This window comes from Camellia sinensis, chromosome 3 (assembly GCF_055761805.1).
Source record: "Camellia sinensis isolate YWXY chromosome 3, ASM5576180v1, whole genome shotgun sequence".
NCBI lineage: Eukaryota > Viridiplantae > Streptophyta > Magnoliopsida > Ericales > Theaceae > Camellia > Camellia sinensis.
The window spans coordinates 213,893,173-213,920,340 of record NC_138963.1 but is presented as its reverse complement, the minus strand read 5'-3'; the positions used below and the strand labels follow the sequence as shown (position 1 = coordinate 213,920,340).

Genomic DNA, 27,168 nt, shown 5'->3' with positions numbered 1-27,168 from the left:
GATTACCCCCTCCGGTTAGTACTACGTAGTGCTGAAGTATCAGGACGCGTTTCAAAGTGGGCTCTCGAACTCGGCCAGTACGACATTTAGTTTCTACGTAGAACCTCAATCAAGGGGCAGGTGCTTGCCGACTTTGTGGCTGAATTTACCGAGGGTCTTGCCGACTTCAAGTCTGATGAAATTCGACTTAAGCCGAACTGAAGAATTTATGTTGGGGACATTTGGCAGCTGTACTGTGATGGGTCATCCAATCAACAGGGTAGTGGAGCCGGAGTAGTAATCATGGCTCCTGACGGCGCAGTAATTGAGCAGGCCATCAAACTCGGCTTCGAAGCATCAAATAACGAAGCTGAATATGAAGCCCTTCTGACTGGTTTGCGGAATGCACATCTTCTGGGTGCTCGGCGTCTGCTTGTATTTTGTGATTCAAAACTGGTGATTAATCAGCTGAAGGGGGAGTACGCGACAAGAAATGACCGTATGACGGCTTACATGAAAACGGCTAACTCCTTCCTGGCAAAATTTGACCATCATTAATTGAATCAAATAACACGTGATCAGAACACGCATGCAAATGCCCTTGCCTGCCTAGCCTCCGCCATTAACTCAGAGATCAAACGGACCATCGAGGTGGGTTTCATCTCGGAGCCAAGCATCGGTCCTTTGGAAGAAGTCCAGGTCAATGTCATAGAATTTGGACCGAGTTGGGTGGATCTCATTGCCGCATTCTTATCTTCCAAACAGCTCCTAGAGGACAAGAAAGAAGTGCACAAGCTGCGAAACAAAGCCCTGCGTTACTACTTGGATCTGCAAGGAAAGCTTTATAAAAAGTCCCTTTCTGGTCCATACCTAGAATGCGTGCATCCGGACAAAGTCGAAGAGCTTCTGACCGAAATACATGAAGGCAGTTGTGGTGCACACTCTGGCAAGCGCTCTTTGGCCTATCGAGCTATAACACAGGGGTATTATTGGCCGACAATGAGATCCGACGCCGAATGTTATGTGAAAAAATGCGAGCAGTGCCAGAAGTTCTCCCCGTTAACCCATCTATCTGCTGAAGAGTTAAGTTCTATCACTAGTCCCTGGCCGTTTGCCCAGTGGGGGCTTGATATCGTAGGACCATTGCCGAGGGCCCCAAGGAACAAGCGATACTTGATCGTCGCCATAGATTACTTCACGAAATGGGTTGAAACGGAGGCATTAACGCACATTCGAGATGCCGATGTCAAACGCTTTGTATGGAGGAATATCATTACACGATTCGGCATTCCGAGAGCTCTCATCTCAGACAACGGCACCCAATTTGATTATGGCGTCTACCGAGAGCTGTGCAGCAAGTATAGTATCCGACCCTACTTTTCCACGTCGGCTTACCCCCAAAGCAATGGTCAAGCCGAAGCCTCTAACAAATCCATCTTCGACGGCATCAAGAAGAGGCTGGAGAAAGCTAAAGGCAAATGGGTCGAAGAATTGCCGAGTGTGTTGTGGGCTCATCGAACTACGTCGAGGCGATCTACTAGCGAAACGCCATTTGCTCTATGCTTTGGAACCCAGGCAATCATACCCCTGGAAATCGGCTTCCTAACCTTGAAATCGAAATTTTTTGATATGGTCCAAAACGACATGATGCTTGCCTTGGATTTAGTTCTGATTGAAAAACGGAGAGACCGTGCCCTTGCATTCGTGGCGCGGTATCAGCAGCAGCTTGCTAAGTCGTATAATCAATGTGTTCAGCTGCGCCGCTACACACCAGGAGAGTTGGTCCTGAATAAGGTATTTCTCGTTGCCAGAAAATCGACTGATAGAAAGTTGGGTCCTAACTGGGACGACCCCTATTAGGTCGACTCGATCGCAGGAATAGGGGCATATCGGCTAAAAGACATGTCTGGACGGAGTCTTCCACGGCCTTGGAATTCAACGCACTTATGAAAATTCTATCATTAAATCTGACTTGTAGGGAATGATACTAGTTCCGAATGGTTCAACGTGTACACGCTCCACTTTTGTAATGCAAAGATCCTTGTTTATTCATTGCGTCATCCAGTTCAAAAGTGTTCCGATAAAACACAAGTCTCCAGATTCGGAGCGCCCTTCGTGAATGTCACGATTGGCCAAGACAAGTCTCCGGATTCAGAGCCTCATAGATACATGACACCTTTAGGCCGATTAAGACTCCAGATTCGGAGCGCCTTTCGTGGATGTCATGATTGGCTAAGGCAAGTCTTCGGATTCGGAGCCCTATCGGTGCATGATACCTTTGGGCCGACTAAGACTCTGGATTTGGAGCATAAGTTTCCGGATTCGAAGCCCCATTGGTGCATGACACCTTTAGGTCGATTAAGACTCTGGATTCAGAGCGCCCTTCGTGGATGTCACGATTGGCCAAGGCAAGTCTCCGGATTCGGAGCCCCATCGGTGCATGACACCTTTGGGTCGATTAAGACTCTGGATTCGGAGCACAAGTCTCTAGATTCAGAGCCCCATCGGTACATGACACCTTTGGGCCGATTAAGACTCCGGATTCGGAGCACCCTTCGTAGATGTCACGATTGGCTAAGGCAAGTTTCCGAATTCAGAGCCCCATCGGTGCATGACACCTTTGGGCCGATTAAGACTCCAGATTCGGAACGCCCTTCGTGGATGTCACGATTGGCCAAGGCAAGTCTTCGGATTCGGAGCCCCATCGGTGCATGACACCTTTGGGTCGATTAAGACTCCGGATTCGGAGCCCCATAGGTGCATGACACCTTCGGGCCGATTAAGACTCCGAATTCGGAGCGCCCTTCATGGATGTCACGATTGGCCAAGGCAAATCTCCGGATTCAGAGCCCCATCGGTGCATGACACCTTTGGGCCGATTAAGACTCCGGATTCAGAGAGCCCTTCGTGGATGTCACGATTGGCCAAGGCAAGTCTCTAAATTCGGAGCCCCATCGGTGCGTGACACTATCGAACCTGGGCCGAATGAGGTGCCGAATTTCGAGAGCCGTGTCCAGATAATTGGGCCAAATTCGCGGCACCTTGTGCAATTTACGTTTCGACCAATTATGTATATTTTCATGGTCATGGTCATTTTATCAACACGTATAATTTCATACTATCATAGTTAGAATAAAAAGATCATAATATCATAATTAAATCCACTCATAAAACAGTTGGTACAACAACAAAAACATTCTGAAAAATATATGTCCTCATTAAACTACTTTCGAATACATTATTAATTAAACAGCAAATAAATACAAAATATATTTATTTTTACATAAAAGTTTATACGACGCCACCTTCATCGTCACTCTTCTCTATCTCGTACGCGTCAAAGGGAAGATTGCGGCGATGATATAATGGTGAAGCCGACTGAACACCTGCTGCACGGAGGGTATCCGCGGCCTTTAGTGCCACGATCCACCCATGCTGAAATGCCCAATTTTTACATTAGTAGACCTCCTCGGCGAGTTTTTCCTTAGTTTTTTCTATTCCAACTTTCCGGCCATCATGGAAGCCTTTTTCGTAAGCCCTAGTCTTGGCGGACTCAATCGCAAACATGTTAGCCGTATCCCGATCAGTGATCGCATGGCTTATTAGCCGTTGTGTCACCCTTTCTTCCATGATCGGATTAGAATTTTCGGCCGACTGCTCCCCACCAGCATTGACCTTTCTCAGCTCACGCTCGACCTTCTCTACTCAAGCTTCTAGGCTTCGAATGTGTTCGTTCCTTTGCTCTATCTCCCGTCGAGCATCATGAAGACGTATACTGATTTCGTAGGAGGTGTATAGCCCCTTCACCGTCCCGTGAATGCCCTCTCGGAACACTTCGAAGTCTTGTCGACCAACCATCGACTGCTGAACTTCTAGTGAAAAAATCTATTGCGCAAATTCTACTGCCACATTTGGATCTCGGATGATTGAATCTGCCTCCGTCATCGGTTTATGATCGACAAAAACTGCAAAGCTCAATGGGCGTGGTGGCCTACTGGCTTCGCTACGTGGACGAGGGGAACTACCCCGTTAGCGTTTCTCCCTTCTGGGTGACCTACTTCGTCAACGAGGAGAATGGCGCCTCTCATGCTCAGCAGATGCTCTAGCCCCCGTTCGGGGAAGTTCGCGACCTCGATTCATCGAGTCCAGCTTCGCCAGTGTCTTGCCTTCCCCTTTGCTATTGAAGAATAATCTATTAGACATTCACTCTTCAACTGCAGGGTTGAGTTTTGTTTAGTTCCTCATACAGGGTTGAGTTTTGTTTGGACATAACCCCCTCTCTAAATAATTCATGGGCGCACCGCGTTCCCAAGGCGACCTCATTAATACACTCATTCTGTAAGCCGTCGGCTTTCGGCTTTCCAGCTTCACCCTCGACCAGGGCAAATCCCTTAATACAAATGGTATATGGCTCTCCACTCAAGTCGACCAAATCCCTTGGCCTTAAGCCGGAAGGATCGTGCCTCAGCCATTTCACGAACCCGACTCATTTGGCGGTCCAGTTCATATCTGAGGCAAGGGCAAGTTCCTTTATTTAAATAGAATGAGCTAATGCACTAGCTGGGGCAATGGCAGATTTACTAATATAATCGGCCAAGTATTTAAACCCAATCTCGATCGATTAATGCCACAGTCATTCCATGAACGAGTCCTATTCGGCTTATGAAGCTAATGCACTAGCTGGGGCAAGGGCAAATTTATTAATCTGATCGGCCAAGTATTTAAACCCAATGCCGATCGATTTATGCCACAGCTATTCCATGAACGAGTCCTATTCGGCTTATAAAGCTAATGCACTGGCTGGGGTAAGGGTAGATTTATTAATTTGATTGGAGATGTATTTAAACCCAATGCCGATCGATTTATGCCACAACCATTCCATGAACGAGTCCTATTCAACTTATGAAACTCATGCGCTGGCTGGGCAATGGCAGATTTATGCCGAAAGGATTGTACCTCAGTCATTTCACGAACCGAACTCATTCGGCGGACAAGTTCATATCTAAGGCAAGGGCAGATTCCTTAAATTTGAATCATGAATATCTCCCAACTTTTGAATCATCCACCTTTTTAATAGAATAATTGTCTATTCATTCAATTAAGTACATGAATAACACAAAACAGGGAAAACTTTCATTGAATAACACAAAACAAGGGAAAATTTCATTGATAAACTGAATACAGACAGAGTATCACTTTATACATGAGGATCACCCTGAGTAAAAATAAAATAAAATAAAAGAAAATACATTGAAATTCCTAGGCAAAAACAACCAGTGTGGCATCCTAAGGGTCCTAGGGGTCAGACTCCAACGGCTCGATGTCCACTTGCTCATATGGAATTGGCATTGCCAATGTCACATTTGCAGCAACAAGGGCTTTGAGCCAGCCGTGCTTGAATCCCCAGTTTTCAAATTTAGGAGCTTCCTCTGCGTAGCTTTCAAGGGCGACGTCTTGCCCGGCCTCGTACGCCTTGGAAGTCTCAGAGTCGGCTTTTTCTTTTGCCTTCTTCAATTATTCCAATTCGTTCTCCAGCCTAGCAACCACCTCTTGGGCTGACTTGAGCGCTTCATCACTCGCGCTTGCCCTCTACTCGGCGACCAATCTCTACTTTTCAGCATTTTTCGCTCTCTCCATTTCGGCCTTCGCCCTTGCACTCTCCATCGTTGCCTTTGTTGCCTCAAAGTTGGCCTTACTCCTTTCGCCCTCCACCTCTGATCTTAAATGGCCTATTTCTTCGACGGCTTCGTGCTGACGCTGCCCTATCTCGGCTATCTTACCGACTGTCTGTAAAACAGAATGTTAAAACCAAAACAAATATACGCAGAAACGCAAAAGATAAAGATCAAGATACATACCAGAAGAGCTGTCTGAGCGGCTAATGCAATTGCTAACACGTCCGGCTCCGAGCGGAAAGCCGCCTTGTCAACTGGCAATGAGACCGACGAAGCCAATCTCAATGCCATGGCTGGGTCTTTCACAGCCGATGTGTCAGAGGAGATTGGCACATTTTTTATCTTCGGTTGAACCACAAAAGGAACAAACACGTCCGACTCCTTTAAGCGTGGCCTTTTTTCGACTGGAATTTCTTCAGAAAAATCGCACGGGTCGCTTTTCCTTACCCTTATCGGCCTCTGGAGTCAGACTTTCAACTGACCGATCTGTCTCAACATAAACAATTTGAGCCGTTTCAACAACAACAACCTTCTCGGATGATTTAGGGAGGGAAGCTTTGGAAGTAATGGCCTCGGCCTTCTGACGGGTGGCCAAACGCTCAACATTCTTTTTTCGTGCCAGTTGAGAAAGAGATTCCTTCGTCATACCCTCGGAATAAGAGCCGGGCAGATCTTCTAAGCCAGTAAAAATATCTCCAAAGAAAAACTCCCCTCGACCCGAAGTGGACGGCGAGTTAAGCTGATTAAGACCGGCCGCTTCAAACGCTGATTTTAGAGCCTCGTCGACCTCCTCGGCCTCCGCAGCGAACTCTCTCATTCGTTTGGCAACTACCTCGACCATCGGCTCTATCTCTCGTTCCGAATCAGATGCTTCAAAACCAATTTGCCTAAGGGTCTTGAAGCTGGGGAAGACAAGAGCCGTAAGATGTTGTTCGTCGGTTGGGATCGGAATGTCGTTCGCCACCGAGAACGTAGTATAAGTAGACTCGTATCGAAGGAGTATATAGGCGGCTCTTCCTTGCTTCTGTACGTTTGGACGACCAAAATACTTGAGTGCAGTCTTAATTTCAGCAAGGACCGCCTTGTCGACCGAAGTTAAAATCTTCTTCAACTTATTGCCTGCATAAACAAAGGATTAGACTAGTAGAAAAAGCTGAGTAAAAGAAAGATCAATAAAAACAAGGAGTTACACGGCAACCTGGTTCACCCCTCCGTCTGGGTATAGGGTCTAGGCGATCTTCGCTTTCGGCTTCGCCGAATTCCCAGTTGCCTCAGACATTGACCATCACATCATCAACTCGTTTGCTAGAGCTAGCAAGCATGGTTACCAAGTAGTGGTCAGTGTCCTTGGCCCTGAGAAAGTAGTACCTGTGCCGACCAGAGGATTTGGCTAAAGCATAGCAGTGCCGAATGGCTGGAATGCCAAGGTTGATCCTAAGGCGCCGGTTCAACTCTATGATTCCTATAATGATTCGAAAAAAATTCACATTGGGTTGGGAAGGAATCAGACCCCAATGGCGGAGGACGACCTTAAGGAATGGGTGTAGGGGAAAATGGACTCCGCCCTCCGTAATGGATAGGAGATGAAAGACGATTGTATTTTGATCTTCCCTCTTCATATCAAGAGTATTGTCGGTCACTAGAGATAGGTGGACATCATCAGGGATAGAAAAATGTCGTCGGAACCCCGAAATACGACCCACGGAAAGGAGGTCTTTCAAGTGCTTAGCCATTTTAGTGAAGACTCAAGGGTATACCAAATCTAAAATAAACACGGAAAATAGGATTACAAAGAGGAAAAGAAAACTTACAAGAGGCAAGGGAGACAAAGAGAGACGGAGAGAAGTTGCAGAAGACGCAAGTCAAAGAAGGGGTATCAACTGGCAATCTAGGAGGCTCAAATATTTGAAAAAACATGCATTCGAAGGGACTGGAGTTTCAAATCGTAATAAATGCGAGAGATGCACGAATGAGGCGGGAAAGTATAATGATAACCGAAAGGCGTGTGCATTCTGACATTCATATTGGGATAGATGAAGCCGCCTAACTTTTGTTTCTCTTGACTTTTCAAAATCCGAAACCAAACACACCCAATAACTACCGTCAATAGGGAGTTTGAGGGGCAATTGTGGGAGCCGAATAAATGACAGAATCAGAAACGCACACTCTGCAAGACAGATACTACTCGACTCCATCCTGCACAATTAGGAGGCTGAATGCATTAGATAGATCGAGTATCTATTGAACTATGAAGCCGAGTAAATAAGAGAATAATGAGTGAAAAGTAGGCCAGGCCCCGAGGCCTAGGAAACGAGTACAAATAAAGGAGCAACAAACGAAGAAAGGTATGTGAGAACTATTACACTTAACTTAAAATACAAGTGATCCAGAGAGTAGAGACTGACTTGCCCGTCAGAGTGCTAATTCCGGCACCTCCGACCGGAGTGTTGATTCCTTTTCAGGTGGCTAGCTGAGGATCATGAGCGTCCCCCAAGACCAGAAGAGTATTTCCAAACCACTTCTCCACAACAGACATTTTTTGGTCTCCCCCAACTTGGATGCTTGCCCTAAATTCATCTCCATACTTGTCTTGAAAGTAAAGTTTCAAATACGTTACTTTTTTTTTTTGAAGCCCTTCTAAAGTTTTGACTTTGAATCATTATTACAGTCCTTTATTGTTTGAACCTAGAGAAATTCTTACGAAAACTAGAGCAATTCTCTGGAAATCCATAGTAATTCTCTAGCATTCCCAGAATTTCTCTTTTATTATGCTATAATTTCTCTGGGAAGTCTAGAGAAATTAGAATTTTTCTAGATCAAATTTTCTCTCGATCGATATTGAGGAACTTTAGACATTATGAAAATATTAGATGTCCTTTATGCTATAAAATCTTAATATCAGGGACCCTAAAAAAAATTCCCTTATATAAATCATTCATGAAAAAATAAAATTTATTTAATAATTATAATCATATAATTTTCACATGTCTATTTTTAAAAATAAAATCAATAAAATTATATAATTACGATTATTAATTTAATTTATTTTAATTTTTCTTTTATCGATCTATATACAAAAAAGAATTCTATCATGCAAACCTCATATTATATACACTTTTAATTATGCTGTTTTCTTTTTTTAATTATAATTAATTTTCTTCTTTAGTTATGACATTATTTTAAAATTTTAGTTATAATTTTTTTATGTTTGATAATAAATTTTTATTTTTTTAATTATAACTTTAAAAAGTATAAAATTATATATATATTTTTAATTATAAAGTGCATATTTCCATAGAGTAATGCTACGTAGCTCGAAACCAGTCCCCCCCGAATCCCCCTAAAGGCAAAAACGATGTCGTTTTTGCCTCTTTTTTTTTTGGGTTGAATCAGAAACGAAGAAGATGAAGAAGAAGGAATGAAGGAAGAAGAAGAAGAGGAATGAGAGAAGGAAGGAGAAGCACTAGACTGGAGGGGCCATCAATCAGGGGCGGAGGCGCGGCGGAGAGCTGCTGGGACGAGCTGCGATCGGCCGACGCTCGGTCGAGCTACAACGGAGAGCTGCAATCGGCCGACGATCGGCCGAGCTGCTGCGACGGCGGAGCTTCTCTCCTCTCCTCTCTCTTTCTCCCTCTCTCTCTCTCTTGCCTTCCCCCTCTTTTCCTCCTCTTTTCCCTCTGTTTCCCTCTGTTTCCATTTTCGGGGGATTCGGGGGGAGGGAATTCGAGCTCCCAAGCTTTATCCATTTCCATACACAAATACATTGATTAAACAATAATATTTGAGAATTCTAATTGGAGAACTCTAATGTAACTCTAATGATGTGAAGAGTACTTATGTGAAAGTGAGACCTACACTCCTTTCTCTATCTCTCTCTGGCCCTATTTGTTTTGGGAGATAGAGGTGAAATTGGGATTGAGATGGAGGTGAGACCTATTATATGTTGTGTTTGTTTTGGAAGATAAAAAGTGGATTCATAATCTCATGAGATTAAGACGAGCCTTGGTGTTGGAATTGAGATAGAAGAGGTAGATATTTTATTAGGAAATTAGTTCCATAGGATTATGTTTTTTTATTTTTTAATTTACATGTTGGCCATTTTTTTAACATTAATATTTAATATTTTTATATTTTTTTATTAAGTAAAATTATAATTTTAATTATTTTAATATTTTATATTTCTTTTATAAGATAATAATTTAATAATTCCTATTAAAACAAATATAATTTTACTTAATTTCACTCATTATTAATCCCCCTCCACTCCACCTATGAAAACAAACAAACTATCCCACTCTTTTTTTCTCTTCCGTCTCACTAAAACTTCGTTTACAACTTTCAAATTATATGTCATTAAATCTCATCAGTCAGATATGATTGGTCCTCCCTACCAACCACTAAAACCATTACACGTGTGTAGAAGTAGATCAGGCCACAGGTACGAGTACTCACATCCAAGACCCTACCGTTATTTTAACGGACGGAAATTAAAAAGGCAGTTCAAATAAAGTTTCCCCACAGATGAGAAAAAGCTTGGGAATTGGGATCCGTGAAAAAGCATAAAACGGTGGTGGTGCCCTCGGCGGTGTTACTGGTACTGGTGGCGGCGGCGGCGGCGGAGACGACGGAGTGGCTGTGGCGCTAGTGTCTACGGCGGCAATTCTCAGAGGCATGTGCGTCGCACTACTACTTTTTGTTTTCTGAATAAACAAAAGAAGAGAGAGAGAGAGATGGTCGGCACTTCTCTAGGTTTTGCCGGCTTTTTTGGTTTCTCCGATTCATTGTACTGTTTGAAAAAAACAAAGACAAAAAAAGATTCTTTTATTCCCGAATTTGATTTGAATTCTTCCAGGTGCTTCGGCTACTTCGCCAGGAGCTTGAATCTTCTCGCATTTTGATACGAGACGAGATTTGTTGCTTTGTTTTGGTCTGTTCTTTGGAGACACTGCAACGTGCGTACTGGGTTTTGTTTTCTTTGTTGCAAAATTGGATCTTTAACCCTTCAAGATTTTGGGCAAATTTTCTTGACGATTCGTCTCGCATCACAAACGGTACATGAATCTCTCTCTATTTTTCAGTCATTCTTCGTGTCTTTTTCGTTTCAATTGCGTTTGGTTGTTGAGAAATCTGAGGAAAAGAAAGGAAAATATTTTTTGATCTTTTTTGTATTATGTTGTCTTAATTTACAAGAATGGAATTGATTTCACTGTTTTCATTGCTCAAATTGTTGATTCTATCAAATTTTCAGTAGTAATTGAGCAGGACAACGTAGATTGAGTGATACTTTCCTCGTCACTTCGCTCTCTGAAACATCATCAAAATTCTTAAGAGAGCAAGGCTTGATCTGTCAGGTAAGAGCAGATAAGAACTACCATTGTGTTCAGATTTCTTTACAATGAGATCTGCCAAACCCATGTGCAATGTGTGTTGATTCAATTCAAATTGGTTTTTATCACATTTTTAGAAGAAGTAGATTGTGGGAAAGAACGATTTGTTCCATGATAATGCCATTTAAATGCATAACTCGAGAGCTTAGAGAAATGGGAGATGGTTTTAAAATTAAGTTGAGGAGGCGAGCCGATAGGAAGTGTGTGCATGGCTGTGGAAGATCTCATATAGCCCCCGAAAGTTCTCCATCTCCATCTCCATCTCCATCTCCATCCCCATCCCCATCTGCATTAGCTCATCGGAGCTGTTGGGCAAATTTGCCCCGGGAGTTGCTTCTTGACATTATTCACCGGATAGAAGTTAGCCAGACCTTGTGGCCTCTGCGGAGGGATGTGGTTGCCTGTGCTGCAGTTTGCAGATCGTGGAGGGAGACAACAAAAGAGGTCGTGAGAACTCCAGAGCAATGCGGGTTGCTCACTTTCCCCATCTCACTGAAACAGGTTGATCCTCAACGCTTACTTTCCCCTCCCCAACCCCCATGCTTTGTGTTTTTTGTTACTGAATTTCTTTTTTTTGGTACTTAAATTGTTTAAAAAACTATCAGCCAGGACCAAGAGATTCTCTGATCCAATGCTTTATAAAAAGGGAAAGGGCAACATCAATATATCGTTTATATCTTGGCTTGAGTCCTGGTAAATAACGCTATGCTTTCTCTTGGATGTCAATGATATGAAATGTGCACATAAAATTTTGCATAATCTTTATAGTTAATCCTTTGTTGTGTTTGTTATCCTTTTGGTTTATCTTTTGATCTTTCTATATTATATTGTTAGAGGAGCGTTGTTGCTTCATGTTCAATCAATTTATACTGTAGTTGTGAGATTTCTGCTCTCATGTTCAAATCCACTGCAAGATTTAAAATTTTGGGATAATTACTCTTATGATCATATCTCTCAAAACTTTAGATCTTTAAAAGGCTTACTTAAACTATCTCCAATTGATGAATCATATACGACGATTTTGAATTAATTACAGCATTGTCGGGGGATGCTAGTAAACTGTTGTTGGCAGCTAGAAAGGTTAGAAGGGTAACAAACACAGATATTCTAATATCCTTGGCAGCAGATGATTTCTCTCAAGCTAGCGATACGTATATTGGGAAATTGAGGTTGCTTCTAAATTCCAATTCCTTTATCTTTGTATCATTTGATTATTTTTTCATGTAACTCTAACTACTGGTCAATTTTTTGAGCAGGTCAAATTTTCTGGGTACTAAGTTGATTATTTATGACTCCCAGCCTCCATGTGACCATGCAATCCAATCCAATGGATGGTCACATCGAAAAGTCTATTCAAAGCAGCAGTTATCTTGTAGGGGACCGGCTGGCAACTACAAAGTGGCTACCATTTCTTACGAACTTAATGTTCTTCGTACAAGAGGGCCGAGGAGAATGATGTGCACCATGCACTCTATCCCCATCTCTGCAATTCAGGAAGGTGGCACTGCCCCAACTCCATCAACATTTGGAACTTGTTTTGATGAGCCGTTCTCTCCTTCATTGGTTTCAAAAGGGAAAAACCTTGTTAAGTTTGGCTTCGGTAGTCCTGCTGAGCCATTTGAATCAGTCCATGACACGAGAGATCCACTGATTTTGAAAAACAAAGCTCCTAGATGGCACGAGCAGTTGCAGTGTTGGTGCCTTAATTTCAAAGGACGTGTCACAGTGGCCTCTGTCAAGAACTTTCAGCTGGTGGCTGCTGTTGAGGCGCACCAAAATGTTCCAGCCGCAGAACAAGAGAAAGTAATACTACAGTTTGGAAAGATAGGGAAAGACATTTTTACCATGGATTATCGCTACCCCCTCTCTGCCTTCCAGGCCTTCGCAATCTGTTTAAGTAGCTTTGACACCAAACCAGCATGTGAATAACCATATTCAATTCCTTTGGTGGGCCTCTCTCATGCTTTGATTTCGTAGAAGATGGTTGTGTATATATTTTCTTCAAAGGAAGGTCCTCAAACATCAGTACCTTTTTAAGTGTGGCATTAGTTTATGTAATGGCAATGAGCCATGTAATGTATTTTAATTTGCAAAATCTGTTTAATCTGCAGAATTGTAGTTCTGCAACAGTTCTCTGGCGGGTTACTGCCTCACCTCTGGAATTTTTTTTGTGTAGTTTAGTAGGAATTCAGATAGTCTTTTAGCTGCAAAAGGATCTCGTACAAGTTGTATATTTGAATCCTTGTGTACTGAAATATTTATATTTCAATGCAAATTGTTTTACAGAATACATCTTCTTTAACAAATGCCAAAGCGATGTGCAACAGCCGGATAGTATGGATTTACTGTAAACATTATTCTTGTTGTGTACACAAATATTTGATATTTGCTGGAGAAAGAGCCATGAATTATTGCAAAGAAATTGATTACAGAACATCTGTCTCGTTATCTCTTCTTCTCTTGCAGCCATAGCGACAACCGTGACGTCGAGGCTTCTCAGGGTTATCTGGATCCGAATCACTTGATTCCATGAAAAGCCCTCTCAAGCATCTTCTTCTGATTGTGGGCTTGTAAGTAAGCTTCTGTGCAGATGTAACATTGAATTCAGCCTTGTGCGTCTCAAGGGACCCCATTCTTCTAGTTGGCTTGACAGGTTCTGTGAGCTTGTGAGAATGAACCATCTGCACACCAGGATTCCTTTCAGTAATGGAACCGTTAAGCATAATAGAGTTGTTGATGGCTTGTACATTGCTGTTTATATATGTTTTTGATGCCTGATCTTCTTCAGTTTTTGAATCTTTCGACTGTCTTCCCTTGGAGCTTCCCTCTCCATCAGTGGTAGCTTCATTGCTCTCATCGGGGTTGATCTTGTACGCCCTGTGGATGTGGATTGCCCCATCTTTTTTCGCTGATTCTGAACCAAGTTGCATGGATGCTCCTCTGTTTTCACCAGCCAGTGTTATAACAGTAACTGGTTTCTCATCTATCAGATGCTTTGGCTGTTGATTAGCCATCTTATTAACAAACTTAGAAATATCGTCCCTAATCTCTTTGTGTAGGGGGGTTTGTTCCCCTTTGGGTATGGTGGGCTTATGGCGAGAGTCAGTCACCGTGTTTTTGTCCTTTAGGTTTGAAATCACAATTTTGGTTTGTTTTTGGTTAGAGTTGGAGGTGGCTAATGTCTCCTTTCTACTGATAATCTCATCCTTCACTTTTTCTTGCTCTGCTTCAAATGCAACACTTGGCTGCATTTTGGTTGGTTCTTTTGAGCCTGGTGCTTCTGTGAGCTCAGTCACAGTCCTCTCCTTTGGTTCCTCATTGACACCATTGATCTTCTGTTTGTTTCCGAGTTCTTGCACCATTTCCTTCCCTTCTATAGTTTCTTCCGGAATTCCATCTGATTTTTGAAGGGGCTTAGGTTCTGCACCAACAAGAGAAGAATCTGATTTTTGAGTTGGGACAGGTGTCTCCACAGCTGTTGTAGAAGTTATTTGACTCGGTGTTTTGTCCTGGGTGTTGAAAACATTCTCAGATGTCCTTTCTGCCTTCAGTTGCGGCTTTTGTGACTCTGGCTGAGACCTTGCTGGCTTTGGTTCTTCTTGAGAGATAGGCAGAGGGAGCTCAGTGGAAACTGGAGGCAGCTCAGGCCCCTCTTTGGTCGTGGGTTGTAATTGTGCTTGAGTGGCTGTGAGAGATGGAGAAGAAGGCAGTGCGGATGTTTGGGCTGCAGGCTGAGAGGCCAATTTGGGTGGGGATTGAGGCTGTGGGGCTGCTTGTGAAGCTGGTTGAGTCTCCAATGCTTTGGGAGATGCGGACGAGGGCTGAGGGGCATCCTTGGTTTGAGGGGTTACACGAGATGGTGATGGAGGTTGAGTGGCAGCTTTGGATTGTGCTGCTGCACGGGATGGCGAGGGGAGTTGAGAGGCAGCTCGGGACTGTGTCATTGCACGAGATGATGATGCTGTTTGAGAAGTGACTCTGGTTCTAGCGGTTGCACGTGATGGTGAAGACGGCTGAGATTCGGTTCTTGGTGATGCTTGAGCTTGTGGAGGGACTGGGGCCTGGGCTGAGCCTGGAGGTCTAAAAGGTGGCCTCTGAGCACGAGTCATGGTGGGTTGTATAGGGGTTTGGCTTTCAGCAGTGGGGGCATCTTGTGGTGGGCGAGGAGCTGGTGGTGCTTGTAGCCAAGGGAGCTGGAAGCGGAGACCCTGCCTTCGTTCTGTCATAGAGAATAGAGAAAGGTCAACTGTTGAAAGATGCTGATTAAGATTGGATGTGCTGAGTGATGGTGATATTTCGACATTTGACGAGTTGAAGTATAAATAGGTTTTGTTTGATACCTTGGAATGCATTTGGGACTTTAGTATCGTTTGTGTATTCTTACATTCCCTGATTCCTTCATTAGCAGCTCTGGCATCTCATTTCCACCGGCTTAGGTCATCAATTTTCTGCCTCTGCAGTCCAAGTCTTGCAGTTTTGCAGTTCCATGTCTATGATTGTTTGTGTTGATCTCTAAAAAGGCCTTCTAAGTATATAATAATTTGCCTGAATGTAGCTTGCATTGCACTTAACATCTCAGGTCTTACAAGGCAACAAGCTACCTTTGTCACATCATGCCCAACTAGAGAAGCAATGTACCAAAAGAGGAGTGCAAAATGAGAAATATTCACCCATTCAAGAAAAGAACACAATACATTTTAACGCGATCGATGGAGGCAAGATATTCTTTTAGTTTCCTTCAAACTGCCACCAAAGGAAAGTACATATCTGCAGCTTCTTGAGAACTTCCATTCAGCTCCAAGCTCAGCCTCTCTTGTCTGGTTGCAGGGTATGTTGTAGTACTAATTCATTCCTTTTTCTTCTTTTTTTTTTTTCTTTCGATTTGTAATTTTTGGTTGAACTTAACCCTTAGGCCCCGTTTGTTTTGGGTTATAGGGAGAGGATTGGGATTCATAGTGAGGTAGAACCCAAGAATATCATGTTTGTTTTGAGAGATGGAGAGGGGATTCGTAATCCCCTTCGGACTACGAATCCCCTTGGAAAGGGGATTAGGATAGGCCGGTAGGACTTGGTATTAGAAAAATAGTCTGGCAGACTAGAAATTTTTTATTTTATTTTTTACATGTCGGGTATTTTTTTTTTAACATTAATGTTTAATTTTTTGTATTTTTTGTTAAGTAAAAATCGTTATTTTATTTATTTTATTTTTATTTTTTTAAAATTTTTTGCATCTTGGACATTTTTTTTAAAACATTAATGTTTAATGTTTTTGTATTTTTTTTATTTGTTTTATTATTTTATATAAAAATAATTTAACAATTCCTACACTAACAACTATCATCAAAACAAATACAATTTTACTTAATCCCCTCACTATCAATCCCTTCAATTCTACCTCTGAAAACAAACAGCACCTTATAAATTTATGCATATGCTGCTTTCTTGCAATTGAGTCTACATAGAAAATCTGTGCTTTGTAAACAAATCATGTCATAATCCGTACTTTGAGAGTTAGCAACATTAATCTTTTTGTTTCTAATTGACAGGGTGAAAATGCAAGGACTTGCCCGGGTAGTAAGGGCTTGCAAGGAAACACTTAAGCTTGCAACTCTGCAGCACTCACTTGTCAGGGATACGGCTGAGATAAAGAAAGTATTCTCCCGTTATGGATGCATCAGCTCCTCTCATGCTATGCGGGAAAAGGGTTTAGAGGACACGACGGTGGCAGAAGTGTTGATGACGAAGGGGGAAGAAAAAGTCGGGTCTTGGCTATGGTGCTGCAGTGATGACACTATCCATGATGCTGTCAAGCAAGTATGTTCCTACAGCACTTAAAAAGTAAAAAAGAATAATAATAATGAAGACAAAAAATTAGTAATTTCCCTGCTGAACTCAAATTTAATCGCTTACAATGATGATGACGACACAATTGTAGATGGCACAATACAATGTTGGATCTTTGGTGGTTTTGAAACCCGGAGACCAACAACTGATTGTAGGAATCATCACAGAAAGAGGTAATTGCTCAACCCAACGCCCCCCCCCCCCCCCCAAAAAAATAAATAAATAAGTGTTGAATTATGAATGAAGGTAATGTGCTAATTATTGATGGTGAAATTGAATGACAACAAAGCAGACTATCTGAGGAAGGTGATTGCAGAGGATAGGCCTTCTAAATACACAAGAGTTGGGGAAATCATGACTGATCAGGTTATTCCTGCTGCCTCAAGATATCCATTTTCTTTTCTTATATATATGTGTGTGTGTGCGCGTGTGTGAAGATCTGATCAGTTACATATTCTTAATCGAACAGCACAAGTTGATAACAGTGACATCCGATACAAACATTCTTCATGCAATGCAGCTCATGACAGGTAAAATTTATTCTGTTGAATTGTGATGTGAAAAGAAAAAGCGTATACTATTTGAGTCTTCTTTTTTTTTTTTTGGGTGAGGGAAATGATAATAATTTTTGTTGTTTGCAGAGAATCACATACGGCATGTTCCAGTGATAGATGGAAAGATTGTTGGAATGATTTCGATTGTAGATGTTGTCCGAGCGGTGGTGGAGCAGCAAAGCGGGGAAGTGAAGAAACTGAATGAATTCATCAAAGGAGAATACTACTACTAAAATCTTCACAGAAACTCTATTTGACAACATCCTTGTTTTCACATTTTCTTTTCCCCCCAAGCCTCTTTGGCTTGAATTTATAGGACCAAGTCACAAACATGTTATGCAAATTGAGAAAACATGGATTCCAATTAATAAAAGTCAGATAAATGTATTCTTGCTTATTTCCATAATCCTCAATACAAGTGAAAGAGATTGGGAATTACTTAATATGGGACTATAGACTTGCATTTTGTTGGGTTTTTTTCAAAATAAAGTCAAGTTCAAATTATGAACAGAAAATTCTCCTTCTAATCCTATTGTGCATAATAAAAGATGCCGTAGTGCCACAATACTGTACATAGAAAGCCCAAAACTAAATATATAATTTTTAATTTTTTTGTACAATCGGTTAGAGGGAAATAGAGAAAGGGAAGCTACACTTGAAAGACCAAAACTAATACATAGGACAAAAACTTGCTACTATTTACAATTGCAGAAAGACTGTACATTCCTATCGGATTCAAATCCAGCTAGATTCAATCAAGTTGGGGAACTAATATCTAACACTATCATTAAGAACAAATTCATGCAATGGTGCAATGTCAAAACTCACTACTCATCACAAGAAGGATCAATTAAGCACGTTTCTTGCTGCGTTGGCGGTTTTACTCCATGAAATGAGCCATTTAAGCACTAATGTCTGGTTTTTGACAATACTGATATTCCCCTTCCCAGTAATCCAGATGCCTTGGCAGCCTTCTTTCGTTTAAGACGATCGACAGAGTCTTGAGAAATGCCAAGCTTGAAACCATTGTCTGGAATTGAAACCTGTGAAGGGTGACCATCTGTGAAATCCCTCAAGAGCTGCAGCAAATCTTTCGCCATCAGCTTCCCTTTCGCACTTCCGCTGACAGATATAATCTCTATAGACTGAAAAGTTCTCTCTTTTATGATCAATTGACAATACTTGGCACATTGATCGCATAAAGAGAGCATAACATCAACAGCAAGTTCTTTTTCCTCATCAGTGCCACTTTCTAAAAGTTCTTCCATGAAAGCAATGCATACATTACTTTTAGCAACTGCGTCCCTACCCTCCTCAATATTGCACAAGTTTCTCAGAATTTTGATGCAGTATCCAGTAAGATCGCGATCACCCAAAAATGGAGCCATCTTGGAAATGTAATCTAAATATACCATATGGTGCCCAACATCACTGTTTTCAGACAAGTTGTACAGTATTTTCATAGCAAACAGGTGATATTTGCTGATGTGCATCTCCAGGATTATTAGGATGGAAGGAAGAACACCAAATTTCAAAATTGTTGACTTGCAATGCTGTTGGATAGACACCACTTCCATAATTGCAAGAGCTTCGTCAGTGATTTCAGAATCCAAAAGTGAGGACAGCTCATAAATTGCATCTTCTTGTAAGGGTGGCATTTCACTTCTGTTTAAAACCGCATAAATTCAATTAGCATGTGAAAAAAATCTGTGGAAGCAGTGCAAAAATAACTATAAATTCTGCACAAAAAGCATCAACATGCCTTCATTATGCCAACCCAAACTGAAGTATTACCTGATTTCACGCAAAAAAGTCAAAAGCAACTGTGCACCATCTCTCCGTGCCTTTGAATCATTCTGTTCACGAGCATCCTTTAAAAATCTAATAAGAGGTTTGATGTAACTACTAAAAATCATAGAATGAGATCCTTGGTTGTTGTCTTTCAATTGGTTCTTTACATCTTCTACTGCCTTGCACTGTGATGACCATGGAAGTGCTGCAAGTTCGGAGAGAAGGGCTAAATTTACACCATGGGCATTTATGTCAGACTGAAATTTGCAAGGATCTGAATTTCTCTGGAGGAGATCAATGCCTAGGCCACCATCATCTTCAGTACAGGCATCCAATGAATCAAATGTATCTGTAGAGCAAAGTGATACGTTGCTGATTTGAAGGCACAAACCGTTTACAGAACTACCAAAGCTGGCAATGGAACTGGAAGACGGTATCTTGTGCAAGCAACGGCCTCCAGAAGTGGGTTGTGAACAAGGTTCCGGAATAGTGATACCTTGATTTGTGCACCACCTTGAAATAGTGTCCTTTATTGCAGAATTTGGAGTCACTGACAAATCTTGAAGCTTAACACAAGTTTTTGGACATGTCTCATGACCCTCATTGAACCACTTCTCTATCCACACCCTTTCAAATGTTTGCCCGTTAGCTATTATAACAGGATCATACATCAGTCTTGCAGAGAGAGGGCATTTGAATTCTTCAGGAGGTTCGGGTGTATCAAACACATCAACTTGAGAACGCCCTCCTGAATTTTCCACATTTGGTACTGGCTCAATGGACTGACTAAGGGAGTCGTCATGCTGAGATACAATGCTCGCCGTTTGGTATCCCCGAATTGATTTTCCATACTTGCTCAGAAGATACAAGAGGTATTTCAGTATTTTCTCCCTGTTTGGATCGGCATCATGGTTCTTAGATAACAGCTTTCTAAGAGACCTTTTCTCTATTAAGATAGCCATTTGGGAGGTAATATGTAACCTTAAAGCTGCCAGTTTAAGAGCTTTGAGTTCTGATATATTAGCGGAATCTGATGCAGCTCTATCCTGATGGATCAATGTGAGTAAAATGATTCCAGCCTCGTCTTCAGAGGATTCCAATGTAAAAGTTGCAGCCTTAAGATCGTCAACAATTCTTGATATCTGCAGAAAGCATATATTTCATAAAGAAGCTTGGAAGGATAATTAGAATAGAAGAGAACAGAACTGAGGGACAGTCCCTATGAAAAGAAGAATGTAAATATGGCCAGCCCAAAAAAAAAGTAAAATTTTGAAGGGCTTTTTGCACTATTCAAATGTTGGGTCGGTAGACCCTGATAAGTACTGTTCACTCAAACACGGGATCCAATGGGGGGTTTGCGGTACTTGTGTAATTCTCATGTTGCTTCCGTGTAACCCTAATTCTATACTTACAAATAGATAAGGGGGTGCCTATTTTAGGTTAAGAGAATTTTATTTTTCTGATCATAGTGAAAACCGCAGCAGCTGTGGACGTAACCCTATTTTGGGGTGAACCACGTAAATCCTTGTGTTCTTGTGTGTGTGATTTGTTTGATTCGTTTTTTCTTCCTTATTTGTTATTTCGTGTCTCACCAAGCTTAGTTAGGAAGGGTCAATTCCTAACATCAAAAAGGAATATTTCTTTCTTTTTACAGCATTTAGATGTCTGCTAGTTGCTTGGGGTAAAAATTTGGGACAGATATTCCTTCTGCAGAGAATAAGTGGTGCAAATGGCAAGACAAACACCAAGAAAACAAGCAATATAATGAAAATATTATGTAAAAGAGTCCTGTTGTAACCATCATCTGAAAATAATAATAATAATAATAATAATAATAATAATAATAATAATAATAAAAAACTTGGGCAGTTATATAAGGGTCATTTGGACATGAAAAATTGTGACATAGCTTCGCCAAGTAAGTTGTGTGCAAATAGAATAGATAACAAGATGCTGTCGCCATGAGTGGGTATCATTTGGAAAATCTGATGCTTAAAATTGATCCAAGGAAGTTCAAATATTGGGCAGTGAATTGTATCAAAAACTTGTTTAAATGAATTGTATCGCTGAATTAGGTAGGATACTGCAAGATATCTTATAAGTAGACTGATAGCAAGTCCCACCTTTCTAAAGGACATCTACACACACGCCCTTCAATATCATATGCAGTATGGAAACATTAAGTTCCACTAAATGGGATCTATTGAATTTCAAAAAATTCGTACAAATATATGAAGAATGCAAACTCCATATGGAGGCAAACTCTTAACATATTATGGAAAGAAGGACAAACTCTATCAAATTAAGATTGTGGTTACACCGTCTGATATCTGTTAAGGAAGCTAAATGTTAAACTTTGCAAAATGGTTCACAAACGGAGGAACAAAAGAAATTATCACTCCTCCTAGAAGGATTAAAAAAAAAGCTACATTTGCATGCCTTGGAGAAATGTGATACAGACATTGCTCACTATAAGAAACAGCTGGACTTGCACATAGTGCTCAGACATTAGCTTATGACAGAACATCTGGAACACCAAATTGCACTGAAGGGTACATAAACAAGAAAAGGCTATAGCGTTAGAGTAGGACAAACCTGAGCAGCCATAACTGGATGAACCATATTTTGAATTTGGCTTAAACATGACTCCAATGTGTTTCGTATTTTTTCACATCTCAACAAAATCTTATACCCTGTGATTGCCTGGAAAAATTAGTTAAACTAACCGTTAGACAAAGAATGATATGATTTACACCTACACTCTCCCAAAAAAAAGAGGATAAAAAGCATGATTACATTGAAGAAGGCAAACAAATAATGTATATAATGGGTTTTTTAGATAATAAATCACATCACAAAATAAACAACTACATTACAGAATCCCCAAGCATCTTCAAGTGGATGTAAAGTTTGATTCTCTTCTGGAGACTACTTTACATTGTAGAATCCCCAAGCATCCTCAAGTGGACGTAAAGCTAGAACTGCTTTACATTATGTAAAGTTCGATTCTGCTGTGACCCATTTTGTTTGGCTTTTGGAAGTATTTGAGGTTGAAGATTGAATGAAAATTTTCTTTCAGTTGATGAGGTGGTTAATGGAAACTCAATCCCACACATTAGATTGACAATATATGTATAAGCATGTTCAATCCCACACGATAGATTGACAATATTGGTATAAGCATGTTCAACAAAAATTAAAACAAAAAATCACAACAGTTTAATCAATTATGTAAATGGTAGTGAAAAATACCAAGTAGAGTTTACTAGACTCAGAACAGTGCAGAATAAGTGAATTGGCTCTCTCCATGGCAAGGTGTAAAGAGCACAGAACCTTCATTCCTGATTGGCATCCTGGTCGAGAAGATTCAATGGATGAAAATATCTGCGAGATTTTGTCGATGCATTTCTTAAGCTCTAGGCACATTAAACGATGCACCTGTGGCCATCAAACATAGTCATAAAAATGTATTGAAAGCAACAGCAACTTTGGATGAAGTGATTGGGTGCACCCTTAGCAGTTAATAAAGAATCACCAGCATATTAAAGAAATTTGGGAGGATATGCTTAGTTTATTTCATTCATAAATCTTGAAATACTTAATTTGGTGCAACTAAATTGCGTTAAATCTTGTTCTCAACGGACAAAATAATACTAGAGATGCTAAAATGATAATTACATATCCTAAAACTCAAAGACAAAAACTACTATTTACCTTAACGGTACAATATGGAAGTTCCATAAGGTCAGCACCTCATTCACATTTTTTAATATCTGTGGCCTGCACATTGAAAGTGATAATCATAATGTCTTCAATTAGTGTTCCTGAAAGAATAAAGTAATTAATGACTGAGCAATCAAAGTTAATAAAAGTCACATGAACCCAAACAAATAAATAAATAAATCAAATTCAATTTCTAGGTATGACTAGAAAGCTGTATGTGAAATTCAGGAATACATGTTAATTGCAGACATCCAAAAAAGGAGAAAGTCAATTGCTGTTGTGACTCTAAAAGAGTAAGCTATGAAGATATTAAAATAGTTCAAATAATGTGACTTTAAAAGAATATACTTTTCTGAGCCACCAAACATGAACTGAGAAAATAAACTATCAAAACTAGTGTTTCTCATGTAAACGTATAAAAACTGCAAATTGCGAAATTCATCCCGAAACTGAAAGCCATCTAGCAAATAAACACAAAAACATTTATGCACTTGTTTTCAACCTAAAGGGTCCGGAAAATAGTATGAGGTTCGATTATTAGGACCTTCTCAAGTGTCTAGTAAAGAAAATCAGCTCAACCAAAAGTCAATTTAACTATTGCTCTTTGATACAAAATCATTTTTCTTGTGTTTCTTTGTCAATTTATGAACTTCTAAATAGATTCACATAAAACTTCTCTTTTTAATTTCCTTCTCTTCTTGAAACACACTGTCCCAATCTCTTACATTTGAAACCAACATAATCCCTCAGAACAGCAAGCTCACAAATTGTGGAAGCAGATTCAAAATGATAGCAACTTTGTACAAATTGTGCCAGAGGTTCAATCTGTATCCAATCTACCCCTCCTAGAACCCATCAAATGGGAAATAAAACTGGGCATAGTGGGTTTTGTTTTTTTTTCCCTCGAAAACTCAATGTCATGCATCTGACTGATTATTAATCTCAATCAAAATTAACACAACCCCCCCCCCCCCCCCCCAAAAAAAAAAAAAAAAAAAAAGGCACAATCATATCCATAGAAAGTTGCCCTTCAATCACAATAAATCTTCATAAAAAAATCCCCAACAAAACTTATGTTCGGTTCTTGAATTTGTGAAGAGATTTGCAGAGGGAAAAGACAAGGAAAAAGATTTGTGAAAATACTTCAGTAACTATTTCATAAATATTTTTCAACCCTTTTATTTTTTTCCTCACAAATCCAAGTACCAAACACATAATTGAACATCTGCACAAAGAAATTTGGGCAAATCAGTTAAGAACATCAAGTAAGAAACCCAACTTACCAAGTCTCCCCAAACAGAGGGAAAAAGACCAAGAGGCTTTATGAGCCTTCACCAGTGTAACATCTGTATTGCTGAATCAGCATACAATTCATAGTGGTTGTGATAATGGGCTGATTCGGAAGTCGAGCCAAGAGAGCAGCAAGAAGAAACTTCAAAAGAATTGTCAAAGCTCATAGACCTTGAAGTCGCAATCAAAAAATAAAAAATTAAAAAAAACACAAAGAAGTAAAGAGGAAAGTAACAAGTCACTTCAGCTGTTGTATTAATTACTCCAAAACTTTTTTGTTTTATTGGCTGTCTATCAATTTGTGTGGTGCTCAAATTATAATATATAAAAGATTTGATAGTAAAAATTAATATATTTATTTTTAATTTTTTAATATATTCAGTGTTGAATTTAATTTTAACTCTAAGTTTTCCTTCCAAAATATGAAAAATTGGTTTTAAAATATATTATATTGAATATTCCTTTCGTATTTCTATTTAGGTTACTTTCTGTTTATTTTAAATTTTTTTCATTTACTTTGAAAAACTCATTTTAAGTGATATTTATTTTCATTACATGTACTCTCATATTGAGATTAAACCTCATTTGACATAATATATTTTTATCTTCCTATTTCTTATTACCTTTCCCTTTCTGCCTACAATTTCCCTCTAATGTTTGATCATGGCTCACACGGGTTCTTCAGCTAATATCACTCAGTAATGAAATTAAAAAAAAAAAAAGAAGATACTATGAAGGTTCAAAGCATGTAATATTAATGAGCAAACAATCATTTCATAAACTTAGTTTTCAAAAAGAAAATAAATTTTAGAACAAATGAGTTATCCTTTCCAAATACCTAAGGAAAAAGAGAAAATTACTCACACTTCATGTTAATATGGCAAAATACTTACAAGGATTATGTTACAGACTCTGGGACACTCTCTTGGTTCTTTGTTTGCAAAATATTACAAAAGAAAAAAAAATGAAAAACGTGTAAGAATTCTCACAACTTTGCTTTAATGGAGCAGAGTAAGGGTCGTCTGCTCTATTAAATTAGTAAGTGAAGGAGAAGCCTTGCTACTGACAGACACAAATAATAACAATAGTTTTTGTCTTTTTTTGACCTGAATTCTGACCTAGATTTTCAGGCGTGAAGGAGAAGCCTTATTAACTCTGACAAACTCAAATAATTAGATTGACTATTGTCGTTTTCGAGTTAAGTACTTCTTGGTGAAGCTCTCTGTAGATGCTTACTGATGTAAATACTTGATGGTAATCTTTGATGCCTGATGGTGAACTTGAATGCTCTAGACGCTTTTTTTTTTTTTTTGACCTTCACCGATGCTTACTGATGTAAATACTTGATGGTAATCTTTGATGCTTGATGGTGAACTTAAATGCTCTAGACACTTTTTTTTTTTTGACCTTCACCGAAACATTCTATCCAAAAGGTTGCTAAAAGTTGATCATAAAAATCTGCCTCGTTATTTGGTATTGATCATCATCTTGAAGTATTGGTGACTTATGGGAAATACTATGCTGATAGTTACGATATTGACTTTCATCGACAAATGCCTCTTTGTTGAAGGAAAAACCTGAAATACCCAAGTTACAATAGATCTTCTGGTTTTTATTTTCATAGATGAGATGTTCATAATTTCCATTATAAGCTAACAGAGGGTTATTAGCTAAATTTCCTCCATTTGTTAAGCTGATCTTTGAATAAAAATTTCTTACATGGCCAAGATCTTTGGTTGAGAAGTCCTGGGTATCCTGGAAAAGTTAAGGTTCCTTTAAGGTACATTTTATGCTTGATAGGAGTACACCTTATTTTTTTCCATTCCGGTAGCTTGCTATCAATCAATACTTCAACAAATGAATGATATTCTTCCATTATGCAAAGCACTGAATGAGAAAGTTTATTTCCAAAACTATCAATCTGGTTTGGTTCTGAAAAGATCATTCTGGAAACAAAACTATAATCCAACAATTGTGCGGCTGTTAGACTACGAGTTTTACCTTTTATCTCTATCACTAATGGCTCAAAAGTAGATAAATTTATTTGACAACGAAAGATGCTGAAGTCGAGATTACACTGGCATCTTTCAAAACATTTTAGCCTTTCTCTATATCGTTTTTCCTGTGTGCATGGTTGTTTCTTATCATTGTAGAGGCAAGTCCATTGATAAGCCATACCAGGGCACTGAACTCCTGTTATAGAAAGGTCTTGAAGAAACTATTGTATAGTAATTAGCTCATTATTTCCACTATCTTTGGCTAGGGTATATATGTAAGGCTTAATGTTCTCGAATTCATGGTTTTCCTCACAAAAATATTTAACGATACAATGCTTGAAGAAATACATTCTAGCACTCAATTGATCAAATTCTTCACTGGTGAGTTGCTTGATTTCTTGGATTTGAACGAGAGTGGGTGATTTATCTGGAGTTAATATTTTAAACTGGCTGGTTAGGGTTCGAATGGTTGCTCTCAATTATTTTTCTTCATCTTGGAGCTGGTCTAGGTTTTCACTGACTCTTTTGCCCTTATCTATGATTTTCTTGAAATTTCTAGTAAGGCCTTCGTAATGTCTGCATAATTGAAGAGAACTTTGTGATCCTGTATTAAGTTGCGGGTTAGTACTACAACTTCCTGTTATATGACTGACTGGAACTCCACTTGTAGCAAGAATAGATAACTGTATCTTGTCCAATGTGTTCAGATAATTTTTGGCTGCCTGGCTAATTATATAGCTGGTTCCTATTTGTTTGAGGGCATATGTACTAATTGACTCAAAATCATAAAATCCTTTGAACTGGGGTGAAAGAAAATTTTTGACCAAAGGTTTAACTTCTATCTGGTCATGGTAAATGCCACGTTTAGCTCCTTTAGCTACTATATAAAAGAAGAAACTTTTATATAAGGGTTTATTCTGGATTTTTG

At 39.8% G+C, this 27,168-nt stretch overlaps 4 protein-coding genes across 21 annotated transcripts; 2 read left to right on the top strand and 2 right to left on the bottom strand.

Moving 5' to 3' along the window:
* Positions 1 to 10,112: 10,112 nt before the first annotated feature.
* On the top strand, positions 10,113 to 13,359 carry LOC114265537 (tubby-like F-box protein 5). 16 transcript variants are annotated; one of them, XM_082922208.1, is made up of 7 exons: positions 10,113 to 10,323; positions 10,507 to 10,705; positions 10,903 to 11,005; positions 11,119 to 11,542; positions 11,647 to 11,734; positions 12,078 to 12,210; positions 12,298 to 13,359. In XM_082922208.1, the coding sequence occupies exons 4-7, from the start codon at positions 11,153 to 11,155 to the stop codon at positions 12,968 to 12,970; spliced, it is 1,284 nt and encodes a 427-aa protein (XP_082778334.1). In that variant the 5' UTR covers positions 10,113 to 10,323; positions 10,507 to 10,705; positions 10,903 to 11,005; positions 11,119 to 11,152; the 3' UTR covers positions 12,971 to 13,359. The 16 variants fall into 16 exon arrangements, with proteins under 16 accessions (XP_082778334.1, XP_082778342.1, XP_082778336.1 ...); XM_082922216.1 differs by having other exon boundaries at positions 10,157 to 10,323; positions 10,906 to 11,005; XM_082922210.1 differs by having other exon boundaries at positions 10,157 to 10,323; positions 11,122 to 11,542.
* Positions 13,273 to 15,522, bottom strand: LOC114265536 (oxidoreductases, acting on NADH or NADPH). Its single transcript, XM_028206358.2, has 2 exons — positions 15,382 to 15,522; positions 13,273 to 15,260 (listed from the first exon to the last, which is right to left on the bottom strand). The coding sequence occupies exon 2, from the start codon at positions 15,148 to 15,150 to the stop codon at positions 13,468 to 13,470; it is 1,683 nt and encodes a 560-aa protein (XP_028062159.1). The 5' UTR covers positions 15,151 to 15,260; positions 15,382 to 15,522; the 3' UTR covers positions 13,273 to 13,467.
* A 162-nt stretch (positions 15,523 to 15,684) lies between these two features.
* LOC114265538 (CBS domain-containing protein CBSX3, mitochondrial-like) lies at positions 15,685 to 17,883 on the top strand. 2 transcript variants are annotated; one of them, XM_082922218.1, is made up of 6 exons: positions 15,685 to 15,869; positions 16,588 to 16,855; positions 16,977 to 17,058; positions 17,178 to 17,251; positions 17,355 to 17,415; positions 17,527 to 17,883. In XM_082922218.1, the coding sequence occupies exons 2-6, from the start codon at positions 16,595 to 16,597 to the stop codon at positions 17,670 to 17,672; spliced, it is 624 nt and encodes a 207-aa protein (XP_082778344.1). In that variant the 5' UTR covers positions 15,685 to 15,869; positions 16,588 to 16,594; the 3' UTR covers positions 17,673 to 17,883. The 2 variants fall into 2 exon arrangements, with proteins under 2 accessions (XP_082778344.1, XP_082778345.1); XM_082922219.1 differs by lacking the exon at positions 15,685 to 15,869 and adding an exon at positions 15,891 to 16,001.
* A 126-nt stretch (positions 17,884 to 18,009) lies between these two features.
* Positions 18,010 to 24,539, bottom strand: LOC114265534 (U-box domain-containing protein 5). Of its 2 annotated transcripts, none has more exons than XM_028206356.2 (6): positions 24,237 to 24,539; positions 22,945 to 23,010; positions 22,483 to 22,668; positions 21,826 to 21,933; positions 19,234 to 20,372; positions 18,010 to 19,104 (listed from the first exon to the last, which is right to left on the bottom strand). In XM_028206356.2, the coding sequence occupies exons 2-6, from the start codon at positions 22,969 to 22,971 to the stop codon at positions 18,348 to 18,350; spliced, it is 2,217 nt and encodes a 738-aa protein (XP_028062157.1). In that variant the 5' UTR covers positions 22,972 to 23,010; positions 24,237 to 24,539; the 3' UTR covers positions 18,010 to 18,347. The 2 variants fall into 2 exon arrangements, with proteins under 2 accessions (XP_028062157.1, XP_028062158.1); XM_028206357.2 differs by having other exon boundaries at positions 22,945 to 23,054; positions 24,237 to 24,463.
* Positions 24,540 to 27,168: the final 2,629 nt, after the last annotated feature.